At 51.5% G+C, this 19,554-nt stretch overlaps 6 protein-coding genes across 6 annotated transcripts; 3 read left to right on the top strand and 3 right to left on the bottom strand.

The window, feature by feature from the left end:
- Positions 1-433: 433 nt before the first annotated feature.
- On the bottom strand, positions 434-928 carry COL26b_010373 (uncharacterized protein; the record flags this gene model as incomplete). Its single annotated transcript, XM_053183078.1, has 1 exon — positions 434-928. One exon carries the CDS (start codon positions 926-928, stop codon positions 434-436), a length of 495 nt encoding a protein of 164 aa, XP_053032982.1.
- Positions 929-2,303: 1,375 nt separating this feature from the next.
- Positions 2,304-4,035, top strand: COL26b_010374 (uncharacterized protein; the record flags this gene model as incomplete). Its single annotated transcript, XM_053183079.1, has 2 exons — positions 2,304-2,316; positions 2,531-4,035. 2 exons carry the CDS (start codon positions 2,304-2,306, stop codon positions 4,033-4,035), a joined length of 1,518 nt encoding a protein of 505 aa, XP_053032983.1.
- Positions 4,036-4,315: 280 nt separating this feature from the next.
- Positions 4,316-5,211, top strand: COL26b_010375 (uncharacterized protein; the record flags this gene model as incomplete). The annotated part of the gene is made up of 3 exons (XM_053183080.1): positions 4,316-4,543; positions 4,614-4,749; positions 4,823-5,211. 3 exons carry the CDS (start codon positions 4,316-4,318, stop codon positions 5,209-5,211), a joined length of 753 nt encoding a protein of 250 aa, XP_053032984.1.
- Positions 5,212-5,720: 509 nt separating this feature from the next.
- On the bottom strand, positions 5,721-7,890 carry COL26b_010376 (uncharacterized protein; the record flags this gene model as incomplete). The annotated part of the gene is made up of 4 exons (XM_053183081.1): positions 5,721-6,333; positions 6,387-7,292; positions 7,519-7,777; positions 7,830-7,890. 4 exons carry the CDS (start codon positions 7,888-7,890, stop codon positions 5,721-5,723), a joined length of 1,839 nt encoding a protein of 612 aa, XP_053032985.1.
- A 6,754-nt stretch (positions 7,891-14,644) lies between these two features.
- On the top strand, positions 14,645-15,810 carry COL26b_010377 (uncharacterized protein; the record flags this gene model as incomplete). The annotated part of the gene is made up of 4 exons (XM_053183082.1): positions 14,645-14,752; positions 14,828-14,911; positions 14,978-15,709; positions 15,784-15,810. 4 exons carry the CDS (start codon positions 14,645-14,647, stop codon positions 15,808-15,810), a joined length of 951 nt encoding a protein of 316 aa, XP_053032986.1.
- A 1,107-nt stretch (positions 15,811-16,917) lies between these two features.
- Positions 16,918-18,299, bottom strand: COL26b_010378 (uncharacterized protein; the record flags this gene model as incomplete). The annotated part of the gene is made up of 2 exons (XM_053183083.1): positions 16,918-16,955; positions 17,072-18,299. The coding sequence occupies 2 exons, from the start codon at positions 18,297-18,299 to the stop codon at positions 16,918-16,920; spliced, it is 1,266 nt and encodes a 421-aa protein (XP_053032987.1).
- Between the last annotated feature and the right edge of the window lie 1,255 nt (positions 18,300-19,554).

Here is a 19,554-nt window from a genome sequence, read left to right on the forward strand (position 1 = left end):
GCGTATTTCTTTGACGATCGTGGCCGCATACCGTAAAATTGAGGAATACTTCACGGCACATGTTGCCTGTTTGGTAGATTGTGTTTATGGCAGACGAGAATCCAAACTCGGGTCAACAGGTGAGAAGAGCTTTTTATCATTTTTGACCTAGGAATTATCTGATCCATCGTGTGGCCATTAAACAAAAACAAGGTATGAGAATTGTATGGTTAAAGATAGGAAGGACCATTCAGGTCGCCGCTGCCTCCGCACCTTTTTGGCTTGCCCTTCACCGAAGCTCGCCGCCTCCACACCGAATCCATCACCAAGCTCACCTTGGAGTAGTCTACCAAATATTACAACATCGTACCAAAGCAGATACAAAGAAGGCTTTACGACAAAAGAAACCCCTCACCCACAATCCAATTCTGCATCCCTCCTTCCTATCCATCTCTCAAATACAGATCCCGATGCAATCCGCCCCGCCCCTCTTGGGATCGCAGTCATCTCTCGGGTCATCGATGCAGTACTTGCCCGCCGGACACGCCTTCCCGACGAACCCGCCGCACTGGATCTCCTGCACGCAGATGCCCGGCATGTCGCACGCCTGGCCGCAGCCGCCCACCCACGGGTCGTCGATGCACGCGAAGCCCGCCGCGCAGACGGGCGCCGGCGTGGGGCGGAAGCCGCCGCAGTCGCTGTAGCTCTTGGTCTTGCTCGGCAGGAGGTGGATCGTCTTGGTCGGCCGGACGAGGCTGGTCAGCGTCGCGGGGAGGGTGAGGCTCGAGAGCAGAGTTGAGGCCGGGCCTGGGATTGGGTCGACAATGGTCGGGAGAGGCGAGCCTGGGAGGGAAAGTAGGGTCGTTGGGAGGACTGGTTTGATGGTTGATGTTGCGGCGCTGAGGAGTGGCTGGCCGAGGACGGCGAAGAGGATGAAGGAGACGTGCATGGTGAGCTTTTTGGATGGGGAGAAACACACAAAGTTTCAAGAACCAAACGTTTGAAAGTTTGATACGAGGCTGGGAAGTTTTAAGTGATTGGTTTGTTGATTTTGGCTTGGGGGAGGAATGCGGTCTGATGGGCCTCATATATACTGCATTCCAGCCACCGCACCAGCTCCAGTCTCGACCGACATTTCGGGCACAAACACGGGGTACATCATCATTTCTTCTTCCATTTCTGGGGTCATGTCTGACGTTGAGTGCAAGGGAGGAGGTCCCGAGGTTGTCGTCTCCAAAAATGGAAACATGCTACAAAGGAGGCTAAGGCGGGAGGGAAAACGCCTTTCGTGTAACCACTTCAGGCCCTGATCGACAGCCCAGAATCCAGTTTCGAGAATTCAAAAGCGGCTTAGATACTGTCGCGGAAAGCCACAAACATACGTTGCACTTCCTCTCCTATCTCAAGAGGTGCATAGAAATACGGCCATATGTAACACCCAAGAGGCTTGTTCCGTTCAATACACTCCGGCTACATAGATGCATGTTTAGTTTTCAAAATCTAGTCTTCAGCTGGTGATCGTAGAAGAAGCGCATTGGCTTCGTTGTGCTTTGGCAGCTTCCGCGCGGGGAATGGTTGAGCGGCTGCCAAGGCCACGCGGGAAGATCTTCCTCCTCTTACGTTGTGACGCCCTTTCAGGTGGGACGTTTTCGGAGTGAGACTGTCTTCGTGGGAGAGGCTTACTACGGCAAGGCGGTTTAACAACACAGGCATCATATGGTAGGGTGTGATATAAGGTTTTGCAGCATGGGGGCTAAAGAGGCGGGTAAAACGGTAGGCTGCCCAGGCCGGTTCAGCTCGGTATGATTGAGGCGTGCCGAGGCTGTTTTCTGGTTGGTGATGTGTTGGATGTTGGGGAATACGAAGGATCCGGAAGGATACTTTGGATGAACGCAGTTGGTCCGATCTTTCGAGTGCGCCCTGCGTCATCTGACAGGCGGAAGAAAACACGGTCGGCCCGTATGGGAAGGATCCGTACAGCCACCGCCCGGCAGGCTCCGATAGGCCCCACCATTGGCTCCGGTCCGGCCGCCGAGACTCCGGCTTACTGCCGCTCTGAAACATGAGCGAGTGCCTCACTGTTCAACTTGATAGGATTGAGATTTAGATTATTGTGCCTCTGAAATGCAATCTCCAGTCCCGAAGAGAAGCTAAAGTCCTCCATATTCGCGGGAATAATGTTCTCCCCACACCGAGAGCAAGGTCCTTGTCTTGGCTAACCTTTTTATACAAGGTTTCAAGCGGTCCCTTGTTTCTTAAAATAGGTAGTTCCCCTTCCCCATCACCGACCGCTTCCAGCATGTCTCGGAGCAACACACCACGAAATGACCAACGAGCGTAAGACGAGAATCACCAGAACGCGTTCCGGATGCCTAACATGTCGTAAGCGGCACACCAAAGTCGGTTACACTTTTCTTTATGACTGCTTTGGGTGTTTTCAATTAGGCTAATCAATCGATGCAGTGCGATGAAGGAAAGCCTCACTGTCAGACTTGCATGCGGCTGAACATCCCGTGCGCCGGGTACCAAACGGGCTTCAAGTTTCAAGAAGATCTCCAGCCGGTGCGTCTGAAGGCTCGGAGGCAGGCTAAGCGGGGAGCGCCGGTGGTCTCGCGGCAAAGTGGGACATCCGCTTCGCCAGGCTCATCGTCAACTACACTGGAAGAAGAGCTCACGGCAGAGGGCTACGACGAGAAATGGCTGCGCGTGCACTTTCCCTCTCAGCTTCCACGCATTTTTCGCGAGATTTTGCAAGGTGTGGGACATGAAAGCGTCGCATATCGTGCAGCGGTGTATGCTCTGGCGCACGTTCCAGTCGAGTTCAGCAGCGATGCGCCGAACGAGACGCAAGTCACGGCCTTGAAGTTCTACCACTTGTCCCTTCAAGACGTTGCCAAGTGTCTTCCGGTAGAAGACGCCGACCACATGGCTCTTTCCTTGGCCATCCTCAGCGTGTTGTCAATCGTAGAGATGAAGCTTGGGACATATCTGGGCGGCCTCACTCACGCCAAGCAAGCTGGCGCGCTCATTGCCGATAAACTAGGCATTCTTTCTTCTTCAGCAGTGGGAAAACAAGTGGTTGCCGCGTGGTTCCCCATCAAAGCTTGGTATTCTGTTCAGTGTGTGCCATGGGACAAACTTGCTCGCGTCCTGCCATCCGAGGCTCTTGGTCAATCTTGGGATCTGCTTCAGTCATCGGACGACAAGAGCCATGAGCTGGCTGCGCTTCTGGTCGAGAGTCGACGGCTGTACGCCCTCGTATCACTACATCGACTGCTGAAGACGAGTTCTAGCACAGATAACATATCGAGCTGGCCAGATTTGTATCAAACAGTTGTCAACAAGTGTTCCTCTGGGCTTAGCAAAAGCGAGGAAGTATCGTACCGCTCAGAAGTGGCCGGCCTTCGCGATAGGCTGGATGCCTGGCACGACTCGATTCCGTTAGAAGACCGACCCATCTACGGCACGACATCCAGGCTTAAGAAGAAGCTCTACTCACAGCCACCCGGTGCACGGATTGAACCACTCACCTTCCAGTCCTATCGTGCAGCAATGAACTACGCCCGTTACGCCGCCGCCCAAGCCCTCTCCTCCGACGAGACCCTCAACATCGTCACCGGCGCGACCTCACCTCCTACCGCATACAGAGACGAATGGAACCACCTTATCCTCCAGATCCTCGCTGGCCTAGAAGAAGTACCGTGCACCGGCGATGACGACAACTACCTGGGTCTGACGTGGATTGTTGGCCAAGTCGTCGGGCTGCGCTGCTTAGATCCCTCCGTTATATCGTGGATCGAACGCCACCTCGAGCTCTTGGCTTCGGCAAGCCAAGATTGGGGATCTCTCATGCCCAAAGACCTCTTTCGGCCCCTCCTGGCTTTGCAGAGGGGGCTGCTTGAGCGCGGGCGGGTAGCGGTGCATATTTTTGGGGATATGGGGCCTAGTATTGAGCTTTCTGAGGCGAGATCTCCTGCGGCCAAGAGGTTTGTGCTAGTTGTGGGATTGGATATTGAGTCTGGCAAGGGCTTTCGCGAGATGGTTGTCATAGAGTAGGGCCACATTTGCGTAAGGGGATGGCTTAGACGGGTGAAGTGGAGATATTTCCCAAAGTGGAAAACGAGAGCGCGCTCTGGGGAGATGGTTTTGGGGGTGCCAAGAGCTCGTGTTGATGAACACCAGTTGAATATTTCGTTGTTGCCTTGGCGATAATCATGTATAAAGACAATGGAGGATATACGGTGATTAAAGGTGCATCTTTTAGCATCTTCATTCTGCCAGAGCTGACCTTGTTCCCTTCTCAAGTTGAAGTCAGCTAGCGACAACAGCCCGCAACATGTCAGCCACACTATCCGCCTCGACACTGGTCGCAACTCCAAGTCCGACTGAGACGACAGCGGCCGCATGTATCAGCATCGCCCCGGACTCAAATGGCCATGTTCCCTATGGTGTCTGCCACGGTTTCTGGCCCTATATCCCTAGCTTTGAAGGAAACCTCGCTCTCGCCATTCTGTTTGGCCTATCGGCCCTGGTTCACCTTGTCCAGGCAGTCATGTACAAGCAAGTAAGCGCTTATCGATTTCCGCAATTAATGTTCAGGTTAGGCCTGATATCTAACTCAAACTTTGCTTTAGCGTTACTGCTGGGTTATCATCATGGCCGGCGTCTGGGAGACTTCTGCCTTCGTCCTCAGGACGCTAGGAGCGAAGAATGGACGTGTGTTGCCATTCTACATCATCTCATCGCTCACCTTTATGCTCGCCCCCTTATGTAAGTCATCTGGCTCATTCACTCAGGAGACGTACGGCTGCGAACAAGTCGAGACTGATCGCCGTCTTCTTAGGGATCAATGCATATGCCTACATGGTCGGGGCTCGCATCGTTCACTTTTCTCTTCCCGACCGACGAGTCTTCCGCATCAAAGCCTCCTATATGACGAAGCTCTTTGTCGGTGCTGATTTGGTTTGTTTTGGCGTTCAGGGAGCCGGTGGCTCGATGCTATCAGGACAGGGGAGCGCTTCAACGATGCAGACGGGAAAGATTCTCTACACTGCAGGTTGCATAGTTCAACTCATCTTTATCGCCGTCTTCACTGCAGTGGCTGTGCAACTGCACGTCAAGGTCCGGAAGAACCCGCTTTCGGCCTGGAATGCCAACTCGTTGCAGCTGATCTGGGTTATCTTCATCGTCTTGATTCTCATCTTCGTAAGCACCTCCGGGGGTGTCTTGTAAGGATACGTGCTAACCTACATCTAGGTTCGACTTATTTTTCGACTGGTTGAATTTGGTCCCGGCGGAATGAATGAGACGATAATGACTGCAGAGGTGTACGCGATTTGCCTCGACGCTGTGCCCATGGCGGTCGCACTGGTTATGCTGAATGTTTTCCATCCTGGTCGAATGTTGTCTCAAACAGCTTTCGACCGAGTCATCATGGAAGAATCTGAGATGGGCAATATACCAAGACGCCAGGGACGCTACGAGGAGCTGGGACAGGCTGATCGAAATGGTTCGGTCTCGCCATTGCCTAAAGGATGTTTGCCATGATCGTTCCTTTAGGGTCATCTTCAATGCCAGCTGGCTCACCAGCCCTGCCAGTAGGATTGAGGTACAGGCCGTTGATGCGAGCTGTAATAATATGTAATCTAAGATGTCTCTGTCACATTATTGTCGTGTACTGTACTATCGCTGCGCTACAAATATCTCAAATGCCTCATGGATGTCTACGAAGAAAGTTCCACTCATAGCTTTGGCGGAACCGTAATGCCCAACTCCTTCGCAATGATATCCGCTGCCTTCTCGCCGACAACAAAGGCAGTATTATTCGTGTTCGCGCCCACATTCTCCGGGCAGATGCTCAAGTCCACGAGCTTCAGCCTCTCCACACCGTACACGCTCAGGCTGGAATCGACGACACCCTTGTCATCTCTGGGCGCCATCTTAGCCGTTCCCAGCGAGTGCCACGTCGTGTTGAGGTTCTCTCTGACAAACTGCTCGATCGCCTTGTCGTCTTCCGCAGTATACTCGATGTTGACGACATTCTTGTGCGCATCTGCAGAAACGTCGTCCACGAGCGCGGCCTTGGACGTGGGCGCAAAGGCAGGGTGACCGCCGGTGACTTCACCGCGGTAGAGAGCTGTGCGCCGGGCGATTTCGCGGGCTTTCTTGTACGCCCAGATGTGCTTCTTCAAGTCGATGTCGTTGGCGTCCGTGAGGAAGCCGGGGTTGAAGTCGAGCGGGTCGGAGACGTTGGGACCCGTGATATGGATGTGTCCGCGGGAATAGGGATATGCGGTGTAGTTTGCGCCGGTGGTGTACTGGCCTACTGGGATGCCTGAGTGGTCACCAAGGAATCTGTAGGATATTAGTTTCAAGTTTTCTCAAGTGAAGATAGGCTGGAAACTGACCCATGTAAGAAACCGCTGAGCATCAGCGGGCGGTTGATGTCGTTCTTGAAGTCATTGTCCCATGCGGCGCGGAACTCAGGGCCCAGGGTGTCAATCTCCTCCTCTGTTGGGCGGATCTTGCTGACGATGTCGACGCCGTTCCAGCCCAGCATCTTGTGCTTCTGTGCTATCGCATCTTCGTGGCTTATGCGGCCACTGAAGATCTCGTCGAGTGTCTCATCCTTTGAGAGCGCTGTCTTGTAAGGGTAGAGGATGAGATGGTGGTCCTGGTAGTCATGCCCAACGCCGGGAAGATCGGTAACAACGGGAACGCCGGCCTTGGCGAGAACCTCCTTGTTACCGACACCAGACCTCTCCAGGACTCCAGGCGTACCGCATGCACCGCATGAGACGACAACGAGCTTCTTGGCCTTCACGGTCTTGACAGGATGCCTTGTGGTGTTCAGGACAGCCTGGTAGTCGGGGTTCGGAGTGTACTCCACACCGATGGCACGCTTGTGCTCATCGAAGATCACCCTCACTACCTTTGACTCAACCAGAACATGGAGGTTGGGATGCTTGCCGTCCTCGAGGAGCGGGTGCAAGAAGGTATGGGCGGCATCTTGTCTCTTGCCATCGGGCGAGACGTAACGCATCCATCTCTCGAAGCCATTGTTTGCTTCCATGTTCTGCAAGTCGCGGATTTCGGAGTATCCCATCTGCTGCGCCGCAGCAAGGATGTCGTCCTCGGCGCCCGGGACCCGAAAGCCTCCCGAAGAGATGTGTACGGGGCCTGACTTGCCATGGTCGGCCGGGTCACCATTGCCATGGTACGTCTCAAAGCGGTTAAGGTACGGGCGGAGGTCTTGGGATGACCAGCCGGGTGTCTTCCAAGAGTCGAAGTCGGATTTCTGGGCGCGCGTGTAGCTGTGAGTATGACTCGTTAGCAATGGATCTCGTGAGGCAAAGCAGAGTCAGAAGGAGGCCGATCGTCTGGAGCTAGACCCCGAGCTACCCCAACTTTTCCCCCTTCCCGATCTCATATGCCGCGTTCCCCCGCATTTCGGATCTGGGGGCGGGATGAAACCGTTGACGAGCTGTTGAGTACGGTGTTCGTGGGGTAAAGGGCGGAATTATGGGCAAAATTACGTACAGCATGAAGTTGATGGAGGAACCGCCTCCAAGCATGCCCCCGGATGGAACAATGGGGCTGCGGCCTGCCAGCTGCTCCGACGGGCTGCCTTGGTAGAAGATTGCGGTCTTGCTGTCGGGAGCAAGGTGGTCGAGGAAAAAGGCCGGATGAACGACGTTGGGGACATCGCGGTTATTGGTTCCGCCCTCGATGACCAGAATTGAGAGGTCTGGTGCCGTTGTCGCGAGGCGGCTGGCGAGAACGCAAGCTGCGGTTCCTCCTGTTCATTGTCAGCAATTGCCCTTGTCGTTCGAGATAAGTTTCGGTATTACCTCCAGCGATGATTATGTCCACCTCGTCGAGGCCATCGGCCAGCTTCTTGGTAAGACCCATTGTGTCGGTATCGCAGAAAAAAAAGACGGTTGGTTCTCAATGGATCAGAGAGACAACAGGGCCAAAGAAAGTCGGGACGAAGACCGTAGCAACAAACACATCGCGGACTCTGGGTTTTATATGCCTACTCCGCACCGCCAAAGCTGCATTGGAGACGAAAACGCGCCCAGACATTGCTGAAATCTCTCATTCCGCAGTGCTTCCGCGCGCTGATCTCTCGTTCTGATACCCATTGTTGGGGCACATGGCCGCACGGATGATGGCGGCCGCCAGCTGCGCCAGGCGGACGGGCGGACGAGGTGCATCGGGTGCGGGGAAGGGTGTCCTTTGGTGATGTGTCTAGAGCTGTGCCGCGTTGCATCGTGGAAGCAGGCCAAGGTAGAGACCTCGTACGCTGTGTCTTAGACAGGGGGCCTTTTCGTGTGTATAGCCAATGGATGTCGACGTGTTTGCTAATCGCTGCAGCTCTCAAGGGTCCTAATGCTTCTTGGGTTTAGCCTTACCATTCAGGGCGAAGCCGGGATGCGTGTTAGGGGCATGCAAGCTGCTGTGTAACTGCGCTATTGACTAAGGGCCATCGGAAGCGAGCCCTCGTATTTTAGGGAGCTTGGGGAGAGACGGAGAAAACAATGGAGAACTATTACTGACTCGAAAGATTGTTAGAGTTCAACGAGGTTGGACGTGTCAACGTGCTGCGGTTTGTACGACGATCTCTGGGGGCGGCGAAGGATTCAGTGTGCATGCGGGGGATGAGGGGGAGACGGGAATCCATCCCGAGGAGCTGCGCCGGTGGCCCCCCGACGAATGAGCTTCCAAGGACGGTTGACATCTTCCTCGTTGGGGGATGTGGGAGGGACCCTCTTTGCGGGGTGAACAAGGGTCTGCCAAGGAGGTTGCTGAGTGATGGCACGCTGCGGTTCATTGTCTAGATGAGGAATGATGCCGTAAAGCGCATGAGCGCTTGGGCGCTTCGTCAGACTCTACGTAACATAACCTGGCATGGAACTTTGGTATTTTGTCGGTGAAGCATGATGTTGTTGCTCTGTTTGGCTGGAATTGCTCGCATCGCCAGCCTGTCGCAGAATCATCAGTGACCCATTGCAGTCTCAGCTGGGATCCTCAACTGAGACAACGCAAGGAAAAAGAACCACAAATAATGACTCATGTGTTTTGGCGAGATCTTCAACGATCCAGCACTTCAAAAGACTTTACTCATCCTCTTCATTACAAAATGATAGGGACAAAAAGCTGTCTCCAGCACTGTAAGGATTGTTTAGTGCGTATATCGAATGTTGTATGATTTGGACACTGGTCAGGATGCCTACGGTGTCTTTGAAATAATTGTTTCCTGAGAAACCTTTACCTCGCGGTATTGTATAGAACATCACGAGAAAGCTTGTCTATGTTTTTGTCGTCTCGCCTTGTTAGACTGATATAACGTCTGATCCTGGAGAAGTAACCGAAACATTCAAATTCTCACACTATTACCGCGAGGTAAAGTAATACCTTAGGCAACCTGGCTTTCTTGTTGAGTCATTATGCGTGTCATCTGCCTGTGCCTTTGACCCTACCTAACACTCGGCACTGAGATGGAATTGCATTTGGAAATTATCGGTGCTTATGTTGAAAAACCTAGTTGCGTAGGAAATTCCTGGTTTCTTTTTCTCCATAAGTTCTTAACACGAAACGATCAGCAAACTGACTTAAACACTTTCAACTTCCCCTTTGCCTTCTTAAGCCATGCTTTTGAAGCTTTGTCGTTGTCGATATCGACGTCATCAACGTCCGATTGTTCATTATCCATCCTTCGGATGCAAGATTTATATACCTTGGTGAAGAACTCAACTCGAGCAACCCGTTCATCTTCATATTCCTCCCGGAAGAATACGAGAGCCTTCTCATCTTTCCACTTACGGTAATCACGGGAGGACTCTTCCCGCCAAGAACGCCCCGAGAGCTGCGGGAAAAAGTCGAACAATGTCCCCGAACAGTTGGGGACCTCATAGTTGGGTACATGCATCTTCAATGCATCAACTTCCCATCGCGCCATGTTCTCGATGTCCGACTTCTGTCTCCCAGGAAATGCCGTCTGAGGTTTTCTGTCCATCACTAAGGTGGCAATCAAGTTGATCGCCAGGTTGACATGGTCGGAGTAACTCATTACTTTTTGACGCCATACATCGTCCAGCTTCGGCTTTTCTGGTTGAGGTTGTTCTTTCCGCTCGTCCTGCCTAGGTCCCTCTCGCCTCAACTTCCCCTTCTTCTTTTCCGAGACTTCCAGCTTTCTTGCTGTTCCCCGTATTCTTTCTGCTTCCTGTTTCTCTAGTGCCCGTACAAGCTTGTCATTTTTCTCCGCCTCCTTTTGTTTTACCTCACGCTGTTTCACTACCTCTAGCCTTCGTTCCACATCCCGGCTACTTTCTACATTCTCTATTTCTTCTTCCCAACCCTCAACCATATTGCGGAGGTCAAACTTCTTCCGGTCCTGTACATTACGTATGCTCCTGTAAGCAGGTTCGAAAGGGAACGTTTCCTTCATGTAACATAAAAGGGACTGCAGGGGTATTTGTTTCCGAAAGACTCCTCCAACGAATCTTTTTTTGTTCGGCCAATACCCTACCTTATGGTCCACCTGATCAGGTAAACTGACCGGATCGTTTCCTTCCATATGGGACCAAAACCAATCCAACTGTTTCTTGTTCTCCAAAAGGATTCCATCATGCTTGGTTAGAAAATCAACCCATGCTTTGATGCGCTGTGGGACGCGACGTGCCTCCTCGAAATGAAAGAGCACAATACAGGCGAACTCATGAGCTGCTCTAGCGATAAGTTCGATCATTCGGCTGGCAACATTCGATTGCCATATCATGTCATCGAGGAAGACAGAAAGCAGCTTTACCAAAGCCGTTATTGCTCTGCGACTCTGGCGCAGGCTTGGGAAATGTCGTAGAACAGTACTGGCAATGTGATCAAGTGTCTTCGATTTATTCTTCCGTTGATAGTATACCTCCTGCTGTTCTTCATATGTGTAGAGGTCGTCATTGGCACTCTGGCTCAAACCCATCAACTCGTTCTGCTCCGCAGCGCCCATCGAATCTTCGTCCCAGAGAAAGTCTGGAGAGTCATTGCCTGTGACCTGATTGTCCAGACTAGAGGCTTTCGTGTCTTCATCGACGATGTTGAGGATCGATTGACTTTCAGGGGAGTCTTGTCTTTTATGTTTTAGGATGCTTAGAATACCGACGTTACCGGCTGCGTCAAGAGCGATGGCCTCTGGATATCGCCCGTTGGTGTTTTGTAAGCTGATATCGGCTCCTTGTTGAATTAGAAGACGCAAGATATTATGTCGTCCGAGTTTAGCTGCGACATGGACGGCCGTGTTTCCATTCGCATCGGCAGCGTTGAGCGGCGCACCTTTTTCCACTAAGGCCATTACCACGTCAATAGAGCCGCTGATAACCCCACAGTGCAGTGGCGTTCCATACGTCTTATCTCTGAGGTCCAGTCTAGGTTTCCACTTCAAGAGACAAGCGACGAGATCGGATGCTCCTAGATAGCAAACCCCATGAAGAGCAGCCATTCCTCTCTTGTCGACATGGTTGACACTTGCGCCTTGCTTAAGGAGCAGATCGAAGTTAGCAGCAGATGCGCAGTAATGCAAGGGGGTTCGTCCCAACACATCCTCAATTCGTATCAGTCCAAGGTCCTTCTCCAAGATCCAGGAGGCAACAACACTCGAAGGCCCAGTGACAGCTAGGTGAAGTGGCGTTTTGCCCATATTATCTCGGGAGGACAATCCGGAGTTGAGATCATCAATGCGTGAGTTGAGTAATTTTGGAATAGTCAGCGTTTCGGGAACATCGCGCCGGGCAGCGATTTGAGCCGAAAAGTGGATGGGATATGTGAAGACGTCAAAGCCATTCGGTGATCGAAAAGGGATCTTTACAAGCCCTCTATTGGCACATAGAAGAGCCTCAATGACTTGATGGTCTTCGAAATCAATCGCCATCATAAGGGCAGTTCTTCCATGTGCATCCACAGCCTCAAGAGGCCTGATCCCACCGATAAGTCGCACTGTCTCATCCAGTTGCTTAGTGTGGCTTGGCCCATGCATAGCAAGACGCTCTAGGGCGGTTGATGCACTAAGAGCACAGGCAAGAGAGTTGATGCTTGAAATTGTGCGCTTTCGGGCCCTCATTTGCTGTAGTAAGTAGGCAAGAATATCGCTACAATGGTATTTCGCCGCAACATGGAACGCTGTCCAGCAAGACCGAAAATCCCCTTTCGGAAATTGTGCGCAACTATAAACAGGGGAAAGCGGATCAGCTCCAAGGGAAAGAAGTGCCTTAACAGCTGGGAGACTATTGACAGATATGGCAACAGCTAGCGGACTGCCTGATAACTGTAAAGGCCACTGATCGTGAATTGGTCCTGAAGAACACATCGGAAGGTTTACTAAACGTCGATCCGCTTTTTCAGAGAGACTTTTGACTATGTCTTCCAGGGCTGCATCTTGAAACAGGAACAGCCAGTGGAAGGGACTGCATCCGTCGACGGCAGAATTGTTCAGAGAGATACCTTGTGATAAGAGGTTTAATATTGCTGGCGAGTTTCCTTTAAAGAAGGCTTTTACTAGGCTTGGCATTGCTTTTGAGTAATCCGTGTTGAGTCGTAGCAGGCCTGAGATCTTTGAAGCATATTGCTCATCCGGCGACGTTGACGAGCGGAGATTGCGAGGATCGAGTAAATGTCCGAAGGTCATGGCAAGTGGGTGGAACTCCGACTTGGCCATCTCAGAGTATTCGCAAGCCTTTTGAGCATCCTTCGTGGTCCCAAATCCGACGTAATAGCACAGAGCAATCTGCCACAATATAGGGCCACGCTGTTTTGCCAAATTGTTCGTATGTGAGCGCTCGAAACCCTGGAATATCTGTCGTTGGTGATCCCAAAGGATTTCTTTCCCAGTATCTAGACGAAACATCTACTAGAAGTCAGTTGCTTATACATGGATGGAAGTGAGTGTTCATGTGTAGTTGGAAAACATACTTCGTAGGTTGGCGTAGGTACCTCAAAGTGCAGAGCCAAATCAGCTTCAAGGCCGAGCAAGTTACCATTACTGATCTGTCAGCTGAGGTCAATAATGGGATGAATGACGACAGTGTGCATACTTCCATCTTGTGAATAGAGGGAGATCCCGCATGTTTCCAGCTCGTTTTGAAGGATCTTCTTGAATAGTCTTGTGTAGGACAATCCGAAGAAACATGGCAGTTCCCAATTGCCCCGTGGGTAGACAAAAGTTTGCATGGCGGAGTATCTCAGCTGCACTGATGCCAGAACCCTTGCCTGAAGTGTCTACGACAACGCCGCTCTTTGCAAGGTACTTGATGTATTCTTCGCCCCCGATACAAGCCTCCCAGACGAGAAGACCAAATGCCCATATACCACATTTCCAAACCTCCGTTCGGTTTATTGGGAAAACGTCTTGGGGTCTCACTTCGGGGACATTGTAACTATTCACATGGTAAGTCAAGAGGCTTCAAGATCTTTCTTAACGAAAGGCGATGTTTTAACCTACATAGCAGTACCGCCATACTTAACTGCTTCATCATCGTACTTCTTCGAGTGGTCATTCAGAATGAGCGCGTGACCGAAGTCCGTCAACTTTGCCAACGCCTTAGCAGGACGATCCCATGATGGAAACACCAGTACATTGTCCAGTTTGATATCGCCGTGCACTATACCGCATACATGCAGGGCCTCAAGAGCTGACGCAACATCGCCAAGGAGAATCTCAATGTCAGGAAGCGGCGGCTGAAACTTCTGAATATACTCTCTCAGTGTTCCAAGCGGGGCGTACTCAACAACCAGGAAAGGTATGATCAATTCGCCCCGGACACTCCAACCGTAGCCGATAACAGTGGGGAGATTAGGATGAGCTCTCAGTGGTGAGTGTCTCATGATTTGCGCCTCAACGGCCACTGCGGTGAGCCGCCGCCGGAAGGTTTTGTCGTCTGGAGTGCTGCTGATCTTCAAGTGCTTGACGGCGACAACATTGCCACCCTGGACTGCTTTCTCTACCAGGTATGTCTCCCCCTCACCGAGAATCTCCTCCCTGGCTAGGTCTTCGTAAACATAGCGGCGTAAATGAAGCGAGCCCACTGCCCTGATGACATCCTCGAGCCCATGGACCGACTGGTTTTGGTGCCCCGAGAAAGCCGCGCAGGTCAGAGTCGAAACAGATGTTCGAGACAAGAACGTATTCCAGCTCAAGGTTGAGCCGACCGATGCTGGCGGACAATCCATGACGTCGAAGATTGCTTAGGTTCATGGACGAGGAGGATCAAGATGTCGTTTCTCAAGCCGCCATCATCAATCCAGCCATACAAAGTCGAGAAGAAGCAAGGACATATGGCCGAAACGCATTGGCCTTGGTCTTCCTGTGCGGATGGAGAGGGGAAAGGCAGCGAACCTCTGGCTTGCCTCACGCGAAATCAGGCTGCCTGGCTCCCACCCACCCTTTAGTCACATGAGGGATTGAGAATCAGGCTGCATGGCTCCAGCCAAGACTAGATCACACAGCGTGGCGCAGTCATCATGCTACATATATGCTGACTAAATACGAGATGACTGGTGGAATTAAAATCAGGGCTGTCTACTTCCCCCTCAATTTCGAATGCGAAAAGCGGCGTTGAAAATTTTGAAGTATTCAAGAACTTCGTAGCCCCGACTCCCGAAGATCTAAGCGGGAACCATCATGGACCCTCTCAGTATTGCAGGGTTGACGATTGCTGTCCTCGACCAATTATGGAAAGTCGGTAATCGAACAGCGGAGCTGGTGTCCGACTATCGAGGATTCGACACGGTAAGAACTTCAGCAAGTCCCAGCGGAAGCCCTTGACTGTTTGGCTGATCCGACTTCATTGGGTAATTACCTTAGGACACGAGAATATTGGAGAACAAGCTACGAGACGAGAATAACCGGACCAGAGCTCTGCAGTTGCTCTTATTCGAACTCTCCAGCGTAAGTGCTAGGCCCACACAAATACCATCGTGCGTTGGTTGCCCTTAACTGACGCGAGAACCAAAGACTTACGGGGGCAAATCGCTGTTCGAGCAGTTTGACAAAGATGTCCAAGACCAGATCCTTGTCTTCCTTGAGCAGGCATCTGATGTGTTGGAACAAGCCTACAGGCTTCTCAATCGCCGACAGAAATCCGACATCAAGGACAAAGACCCTCAGTCACCAGCGAAACCAAACTTCATGGCAGCCATCTCGCCCGCTCCGAGTAGCACTTCTTTAAGCTCTGGCGATTCCATATTAAAACGCCCCAAGTCATTCCAGCGGATAAAGTGGTCCCTTATGGACAAGAAGCGGGTTGGAACTATCATCGAAGACTTTAGCGAGTTGAACAGCAGGATTCACGAAAGCATCAAGTTATGGTGTCTCGGAACGTCAATTGGCGTCAATCTTCAACATCTTAACCGCCTCGAAACCGATGACAACTCTCGAGCGCTGGGCTTTGACGTCGATGCTAGGCTTCAACTGACCATTAGCCAGAGCCAAACCACCGCCACAAGTCTCGAGATGAACGACCCCGCCTTGCGTGGATGTGTCGAGAATGCCAGAGGTTTTGGAGGCAAATTCGGCATTTTTGACTGGGAAGACAAGGTGTACCTTGTTGAATATCTTTCCTATTCTCCAGAATCGCCAGTTCCCGTGCCGCTAGATGATCGAACTCGCGCCCTTGTCGACATGCTTGCCAATCTGCTTCACCAGCCTAAAGAAATTGCGTTCAGGACTCCGAGCTGCCACGGCTGGGTAAGACAAATGCAGCAAAACAGGATCGCATACATGTTTTCTTTACCGGAAGCCGCCGACTCCCCTCCGACCAGTCTCCTGAACATTCTTTCTGCGAATAACTCGCACCCACCATCCCTGAGCCAGCGATTCTGTCTGGCCGCCAAACCTTCTAGATGCATATCGCAACTGCACCTGGTAAAATGGGTACGTCTGCATCTCATGATTGCATTCCAAGCTCTGTCTCCTTCTATCATTTGAGCTGATAAATTGCAATTTGACGCCTTCAAGGTCCACAAGAGCTTTCGAAGCGAAAATATTCTCTTCTTTCGAAGGATTGACTCAGAGGGGAGCGTTTCACCTCCAGAGAACCAATCTGACTTATCAGAGCCTTGGCTTTTGGGCTTTGAATTCAGCCGCCCAGAACAATATTTCTCACATGGGCACGCCGATGCATGCTTGTCTCGGGATATTTATCGTCATCCCGAGCGACAGCAAAATCCAACTCAGATATTCAACAAAATCCATGACATCTATGCTCTAGGCGTGGTGCTTCTTGAGATTGGTATGTGGAGTTGCTTTGGAACCAAAGTGAATTGAATAAAATTGCTTACGCACCATAGGGCTATGGCAACCGGTGTTGACTCTCGAGAAGTCAGGGTTCTCCAAAGTTCGAGACCCGAATGCCATCAAAAAGCATCTTATCAAGCATGCAGAGAAGCGTTTGGGAGCTAAAATGGGAGACAATTATCAGAAGGTCGTCCTCAATTGCCTGAAAGGGGACTTCAAGGTCTTCGATGACACCAAAGAAGATCTCAAGCTGCAGCAAGCATTCAGAGCAAACGTCGTGGATCTGTTGCAAAAGTCTGCTGATAGTGTTTGAAGCCAAAGGACAGCATGGTTTGTCAGGCAGGCACTAGGAGAAACATTTGCGAGCGTTAGTGAAGAGATCGTTGGGAGGAAGTACTTTAGGCTCATGGACAAAGATTCTTCTTTTCGTGACTGCTTGTGGAGATTCTAACAATACTTCCATGGTTTGATGTTGCTGGAGCGTTAAATACGACAACTGCATGTAAATGGTAGGACCGCACAGCTCTGGCGGAGTAGGTCGCTGCTAAAATCTTTACAGGCTCAAGAAATTGTTCCAATAGTCCCAATCCAAGTTTCCATCATCCGTTAACCCGATACCATCAAGACTTTGCTGATTGGGAGCCATTGACGCTTGCGCCTCAGTTTCCATCCTTTCCCTCGCTCTTTGCCTGAGGGTCTGGATGAATCGAGATGTAGCTTCTAGGTCCCGTAAGCCTTGGCTTGCAGTCACTGCGTTGTGATGAGCTTCCCAAGCTTCGAGGGTTAAGTCTCGCAAGGCCTCAAAGAAAGTACCTTTCGACTCCAACATTTCTGGATACTCCTCGTAGAGTGTTTCAATAGAATGCCATGCCTTCTTCACTCGATCTCCAGTGCATCTATACCGAAGTTCGCTGATGATGTAGATGTAGGCGTCGATGTGGCATTTGGAAGTCATGTGTGTGAAGATATGTGCCGAGAACTTGCTTCGCAAACCTGCCTCGGCCGCTTCAACCCAGTTCATCGCCAACTCAAATAACATATCATTCTCCTCTCGACTCATGACAACATCGTCGCTGGTGCCGGTCCTTCGACACCTGGGATGATAGACTTTGAACCTCATCCGAGCAATCACCAGCTTCGCCATGTTGAACGTTTGCGCATGAATCGGTATACGCTTGTCTCCGTCCTTCAGGTACTTGTTGTAGTAGATGCCCTCAATCTCGTTGATGGCCTTGCTCTCGACCTCCATCATGGTTTTGTCTCTCGCCCGGCTCTGAGCAATATGCTCGAAGACCAGCGATGCTGCAGGTGTCGAACGAATCCAGTTGAAGACTTCGTACTTCATCAGCACGCACATCATCTCGGTCGGACGACTGTGCTCGATCGGTGCCTCCGTCATGTCGGGGTGCAGATCCGCGTCATTGACGTTCAAGGGCGAGCGCACATCGCCAAATTCACTCCTCGACGGTGGACACCTCGAATCTGGGCTTCCCAACGCGCGAGTTCGCGCTTCGAGTCCGTATAACTGCCACCATACCCGAATACGCATCTCCCTCTCGAAGAAGGATACCTTGGGATCTGGTTTGGCGTGATGAATGCCCAGGCTTCTGCATAGCTTCAGGGCCGCGGCGGTTAGAGTAGCCGTCAGCTCGGACTCGGGGTTGATGAAGAGAAACAACACAAAAGCCTGGACAACCTCAAAGTCCTTTGTCGTGAGAAAATCCGCTTCAACGAGGGCTTGGAAGGCTGCAGTGCGGTAGCGCGTCATCAACGCGACTCTGCTCTCGTTGAAAGCTGTTTGGCAGGCTTCCGGCGACATTGAGGTGACGGAGAGGGCGTATATGGCGAACATGGTTGCTTGCAGGGGCTGAGGCGCTGAAGAAGGATTCCAGCTTGCATCAAGGACGCGTTGTTGTAGGGTGGGGATGTGGACGATCTTGAAGAGAGGGTTGATGTTGTCGACGAAGATTTGCCACAGTCGATATATGTGTTGAGGTTCAGGATGAGATTTGGAGGGTGAGGTACTTTGGGCGGAGAACATTTGATGAAGTGACGGCATCGGTGTCAGGATGGGATCGTCTTTATGGCAGACGCCGTAGATGGGAGGATACTTGAGCTGGTGGATGTTAGATCTGGTACTAAAAAGGTCGCAATTGCTGTAACTGACGTACCTCTGGGCTAAGATTTGACCATGAACATCTACTGAAGAGTCAGTGGAGGGGCAATGCTACCATTACGGAGTGGACATGCCTTTCTGTGTCTCCTAACGAATTATCGATATTTTCTGAGCGACCAACTGCTGAGCCCGGGCTGGTAAGTGCTGGCGTCAAAGGAACGAATCGCATCGGCTCCGGCTCATCAACTTGAGCTTCCAGTTTCGACGGGATCCACGTATGCGCCAGAGATGCGAAGTCAACGTTGTTCTTCCGCATTAAGTCCTCGTAAGCAGCCAACCTATGGAGAAGGTCATCGTCGGCGGCCCGCTTTCGAGGTCTTCTATGCAAGGCGGGAGCCTCGTAAACGCATTGAGATTGCGATTTGAGGCAATTGGAACAGGGGTCTCCTTTGTCACATTTGACTTTACGGCGTGAGCAGATAGAGCAGGCAGGCTTGTGTGGTGATGGTGATCCGGAGGCCATGTTTGAGGTTAGGGCGCAGTCTCATGGGCGGTGAATAGTTGGAGAACATCAGTCGTGATCTCGGGAAATGAGATTGCTAAATGCTAATCTTCAGTTACGCAGGGAGATAACGATGAAGAGCCGTGGACAAAAGAGTCTTTAAGATGACGGGATGTGGCTTCGGGCGATTCGGCCACGAAACGAGCTTAGTGTAATCCTTCTCGGGACCCGGTAAACCAATCACGCTCAGGCCGTCATGGCGCTACCTCCTTCCGGGTGGATAAGGGGTGACGGTCAGATCCTCCGCCGGATGGACCTGCAAACATTTCCGTGGTTTGTCCGGTGCAAAACCGCACCAAGATTGGCGGCAATAGCCAGAGACTTGCTGACTATGAAATGGAGAATATGGAGTCCGGCCCGTTCCATGCGGATACTCAGCAGCGTATGCGCTAACCCCATTTTGATTATTCGGGCCCGAAGGCATTTCAACATTCATGCTAGGCCAATCAAACAACAGACTTGGGTGTTGATCTTCTCGGGACATCAACTAGGCTGCCCGAGAATACCATGGTACATAGAAACACAATCAATATACAAAAAGACACAACTTGCCAACCTAATGATGTATCTATTCTCTCGCTCAGTATCGTGCCTCAGATTTCCACTCAGAACACCCAT

Source organism: Colletotrichum chrysophilum (genome assembly GCF_026319265.1).
Source record: "Colletotrichum chrysophilum strain AFK26 chromosome Unknown scaffold_110, whole genome shotgun sequence".
Taxonomy (NCBI): Eukaryota; Fungi; Ascomycota; class Sordariomycetes; order Glomerellales; family Glomerellaceae; genus Colletotrichum; species Colletotrichum chrysophilum.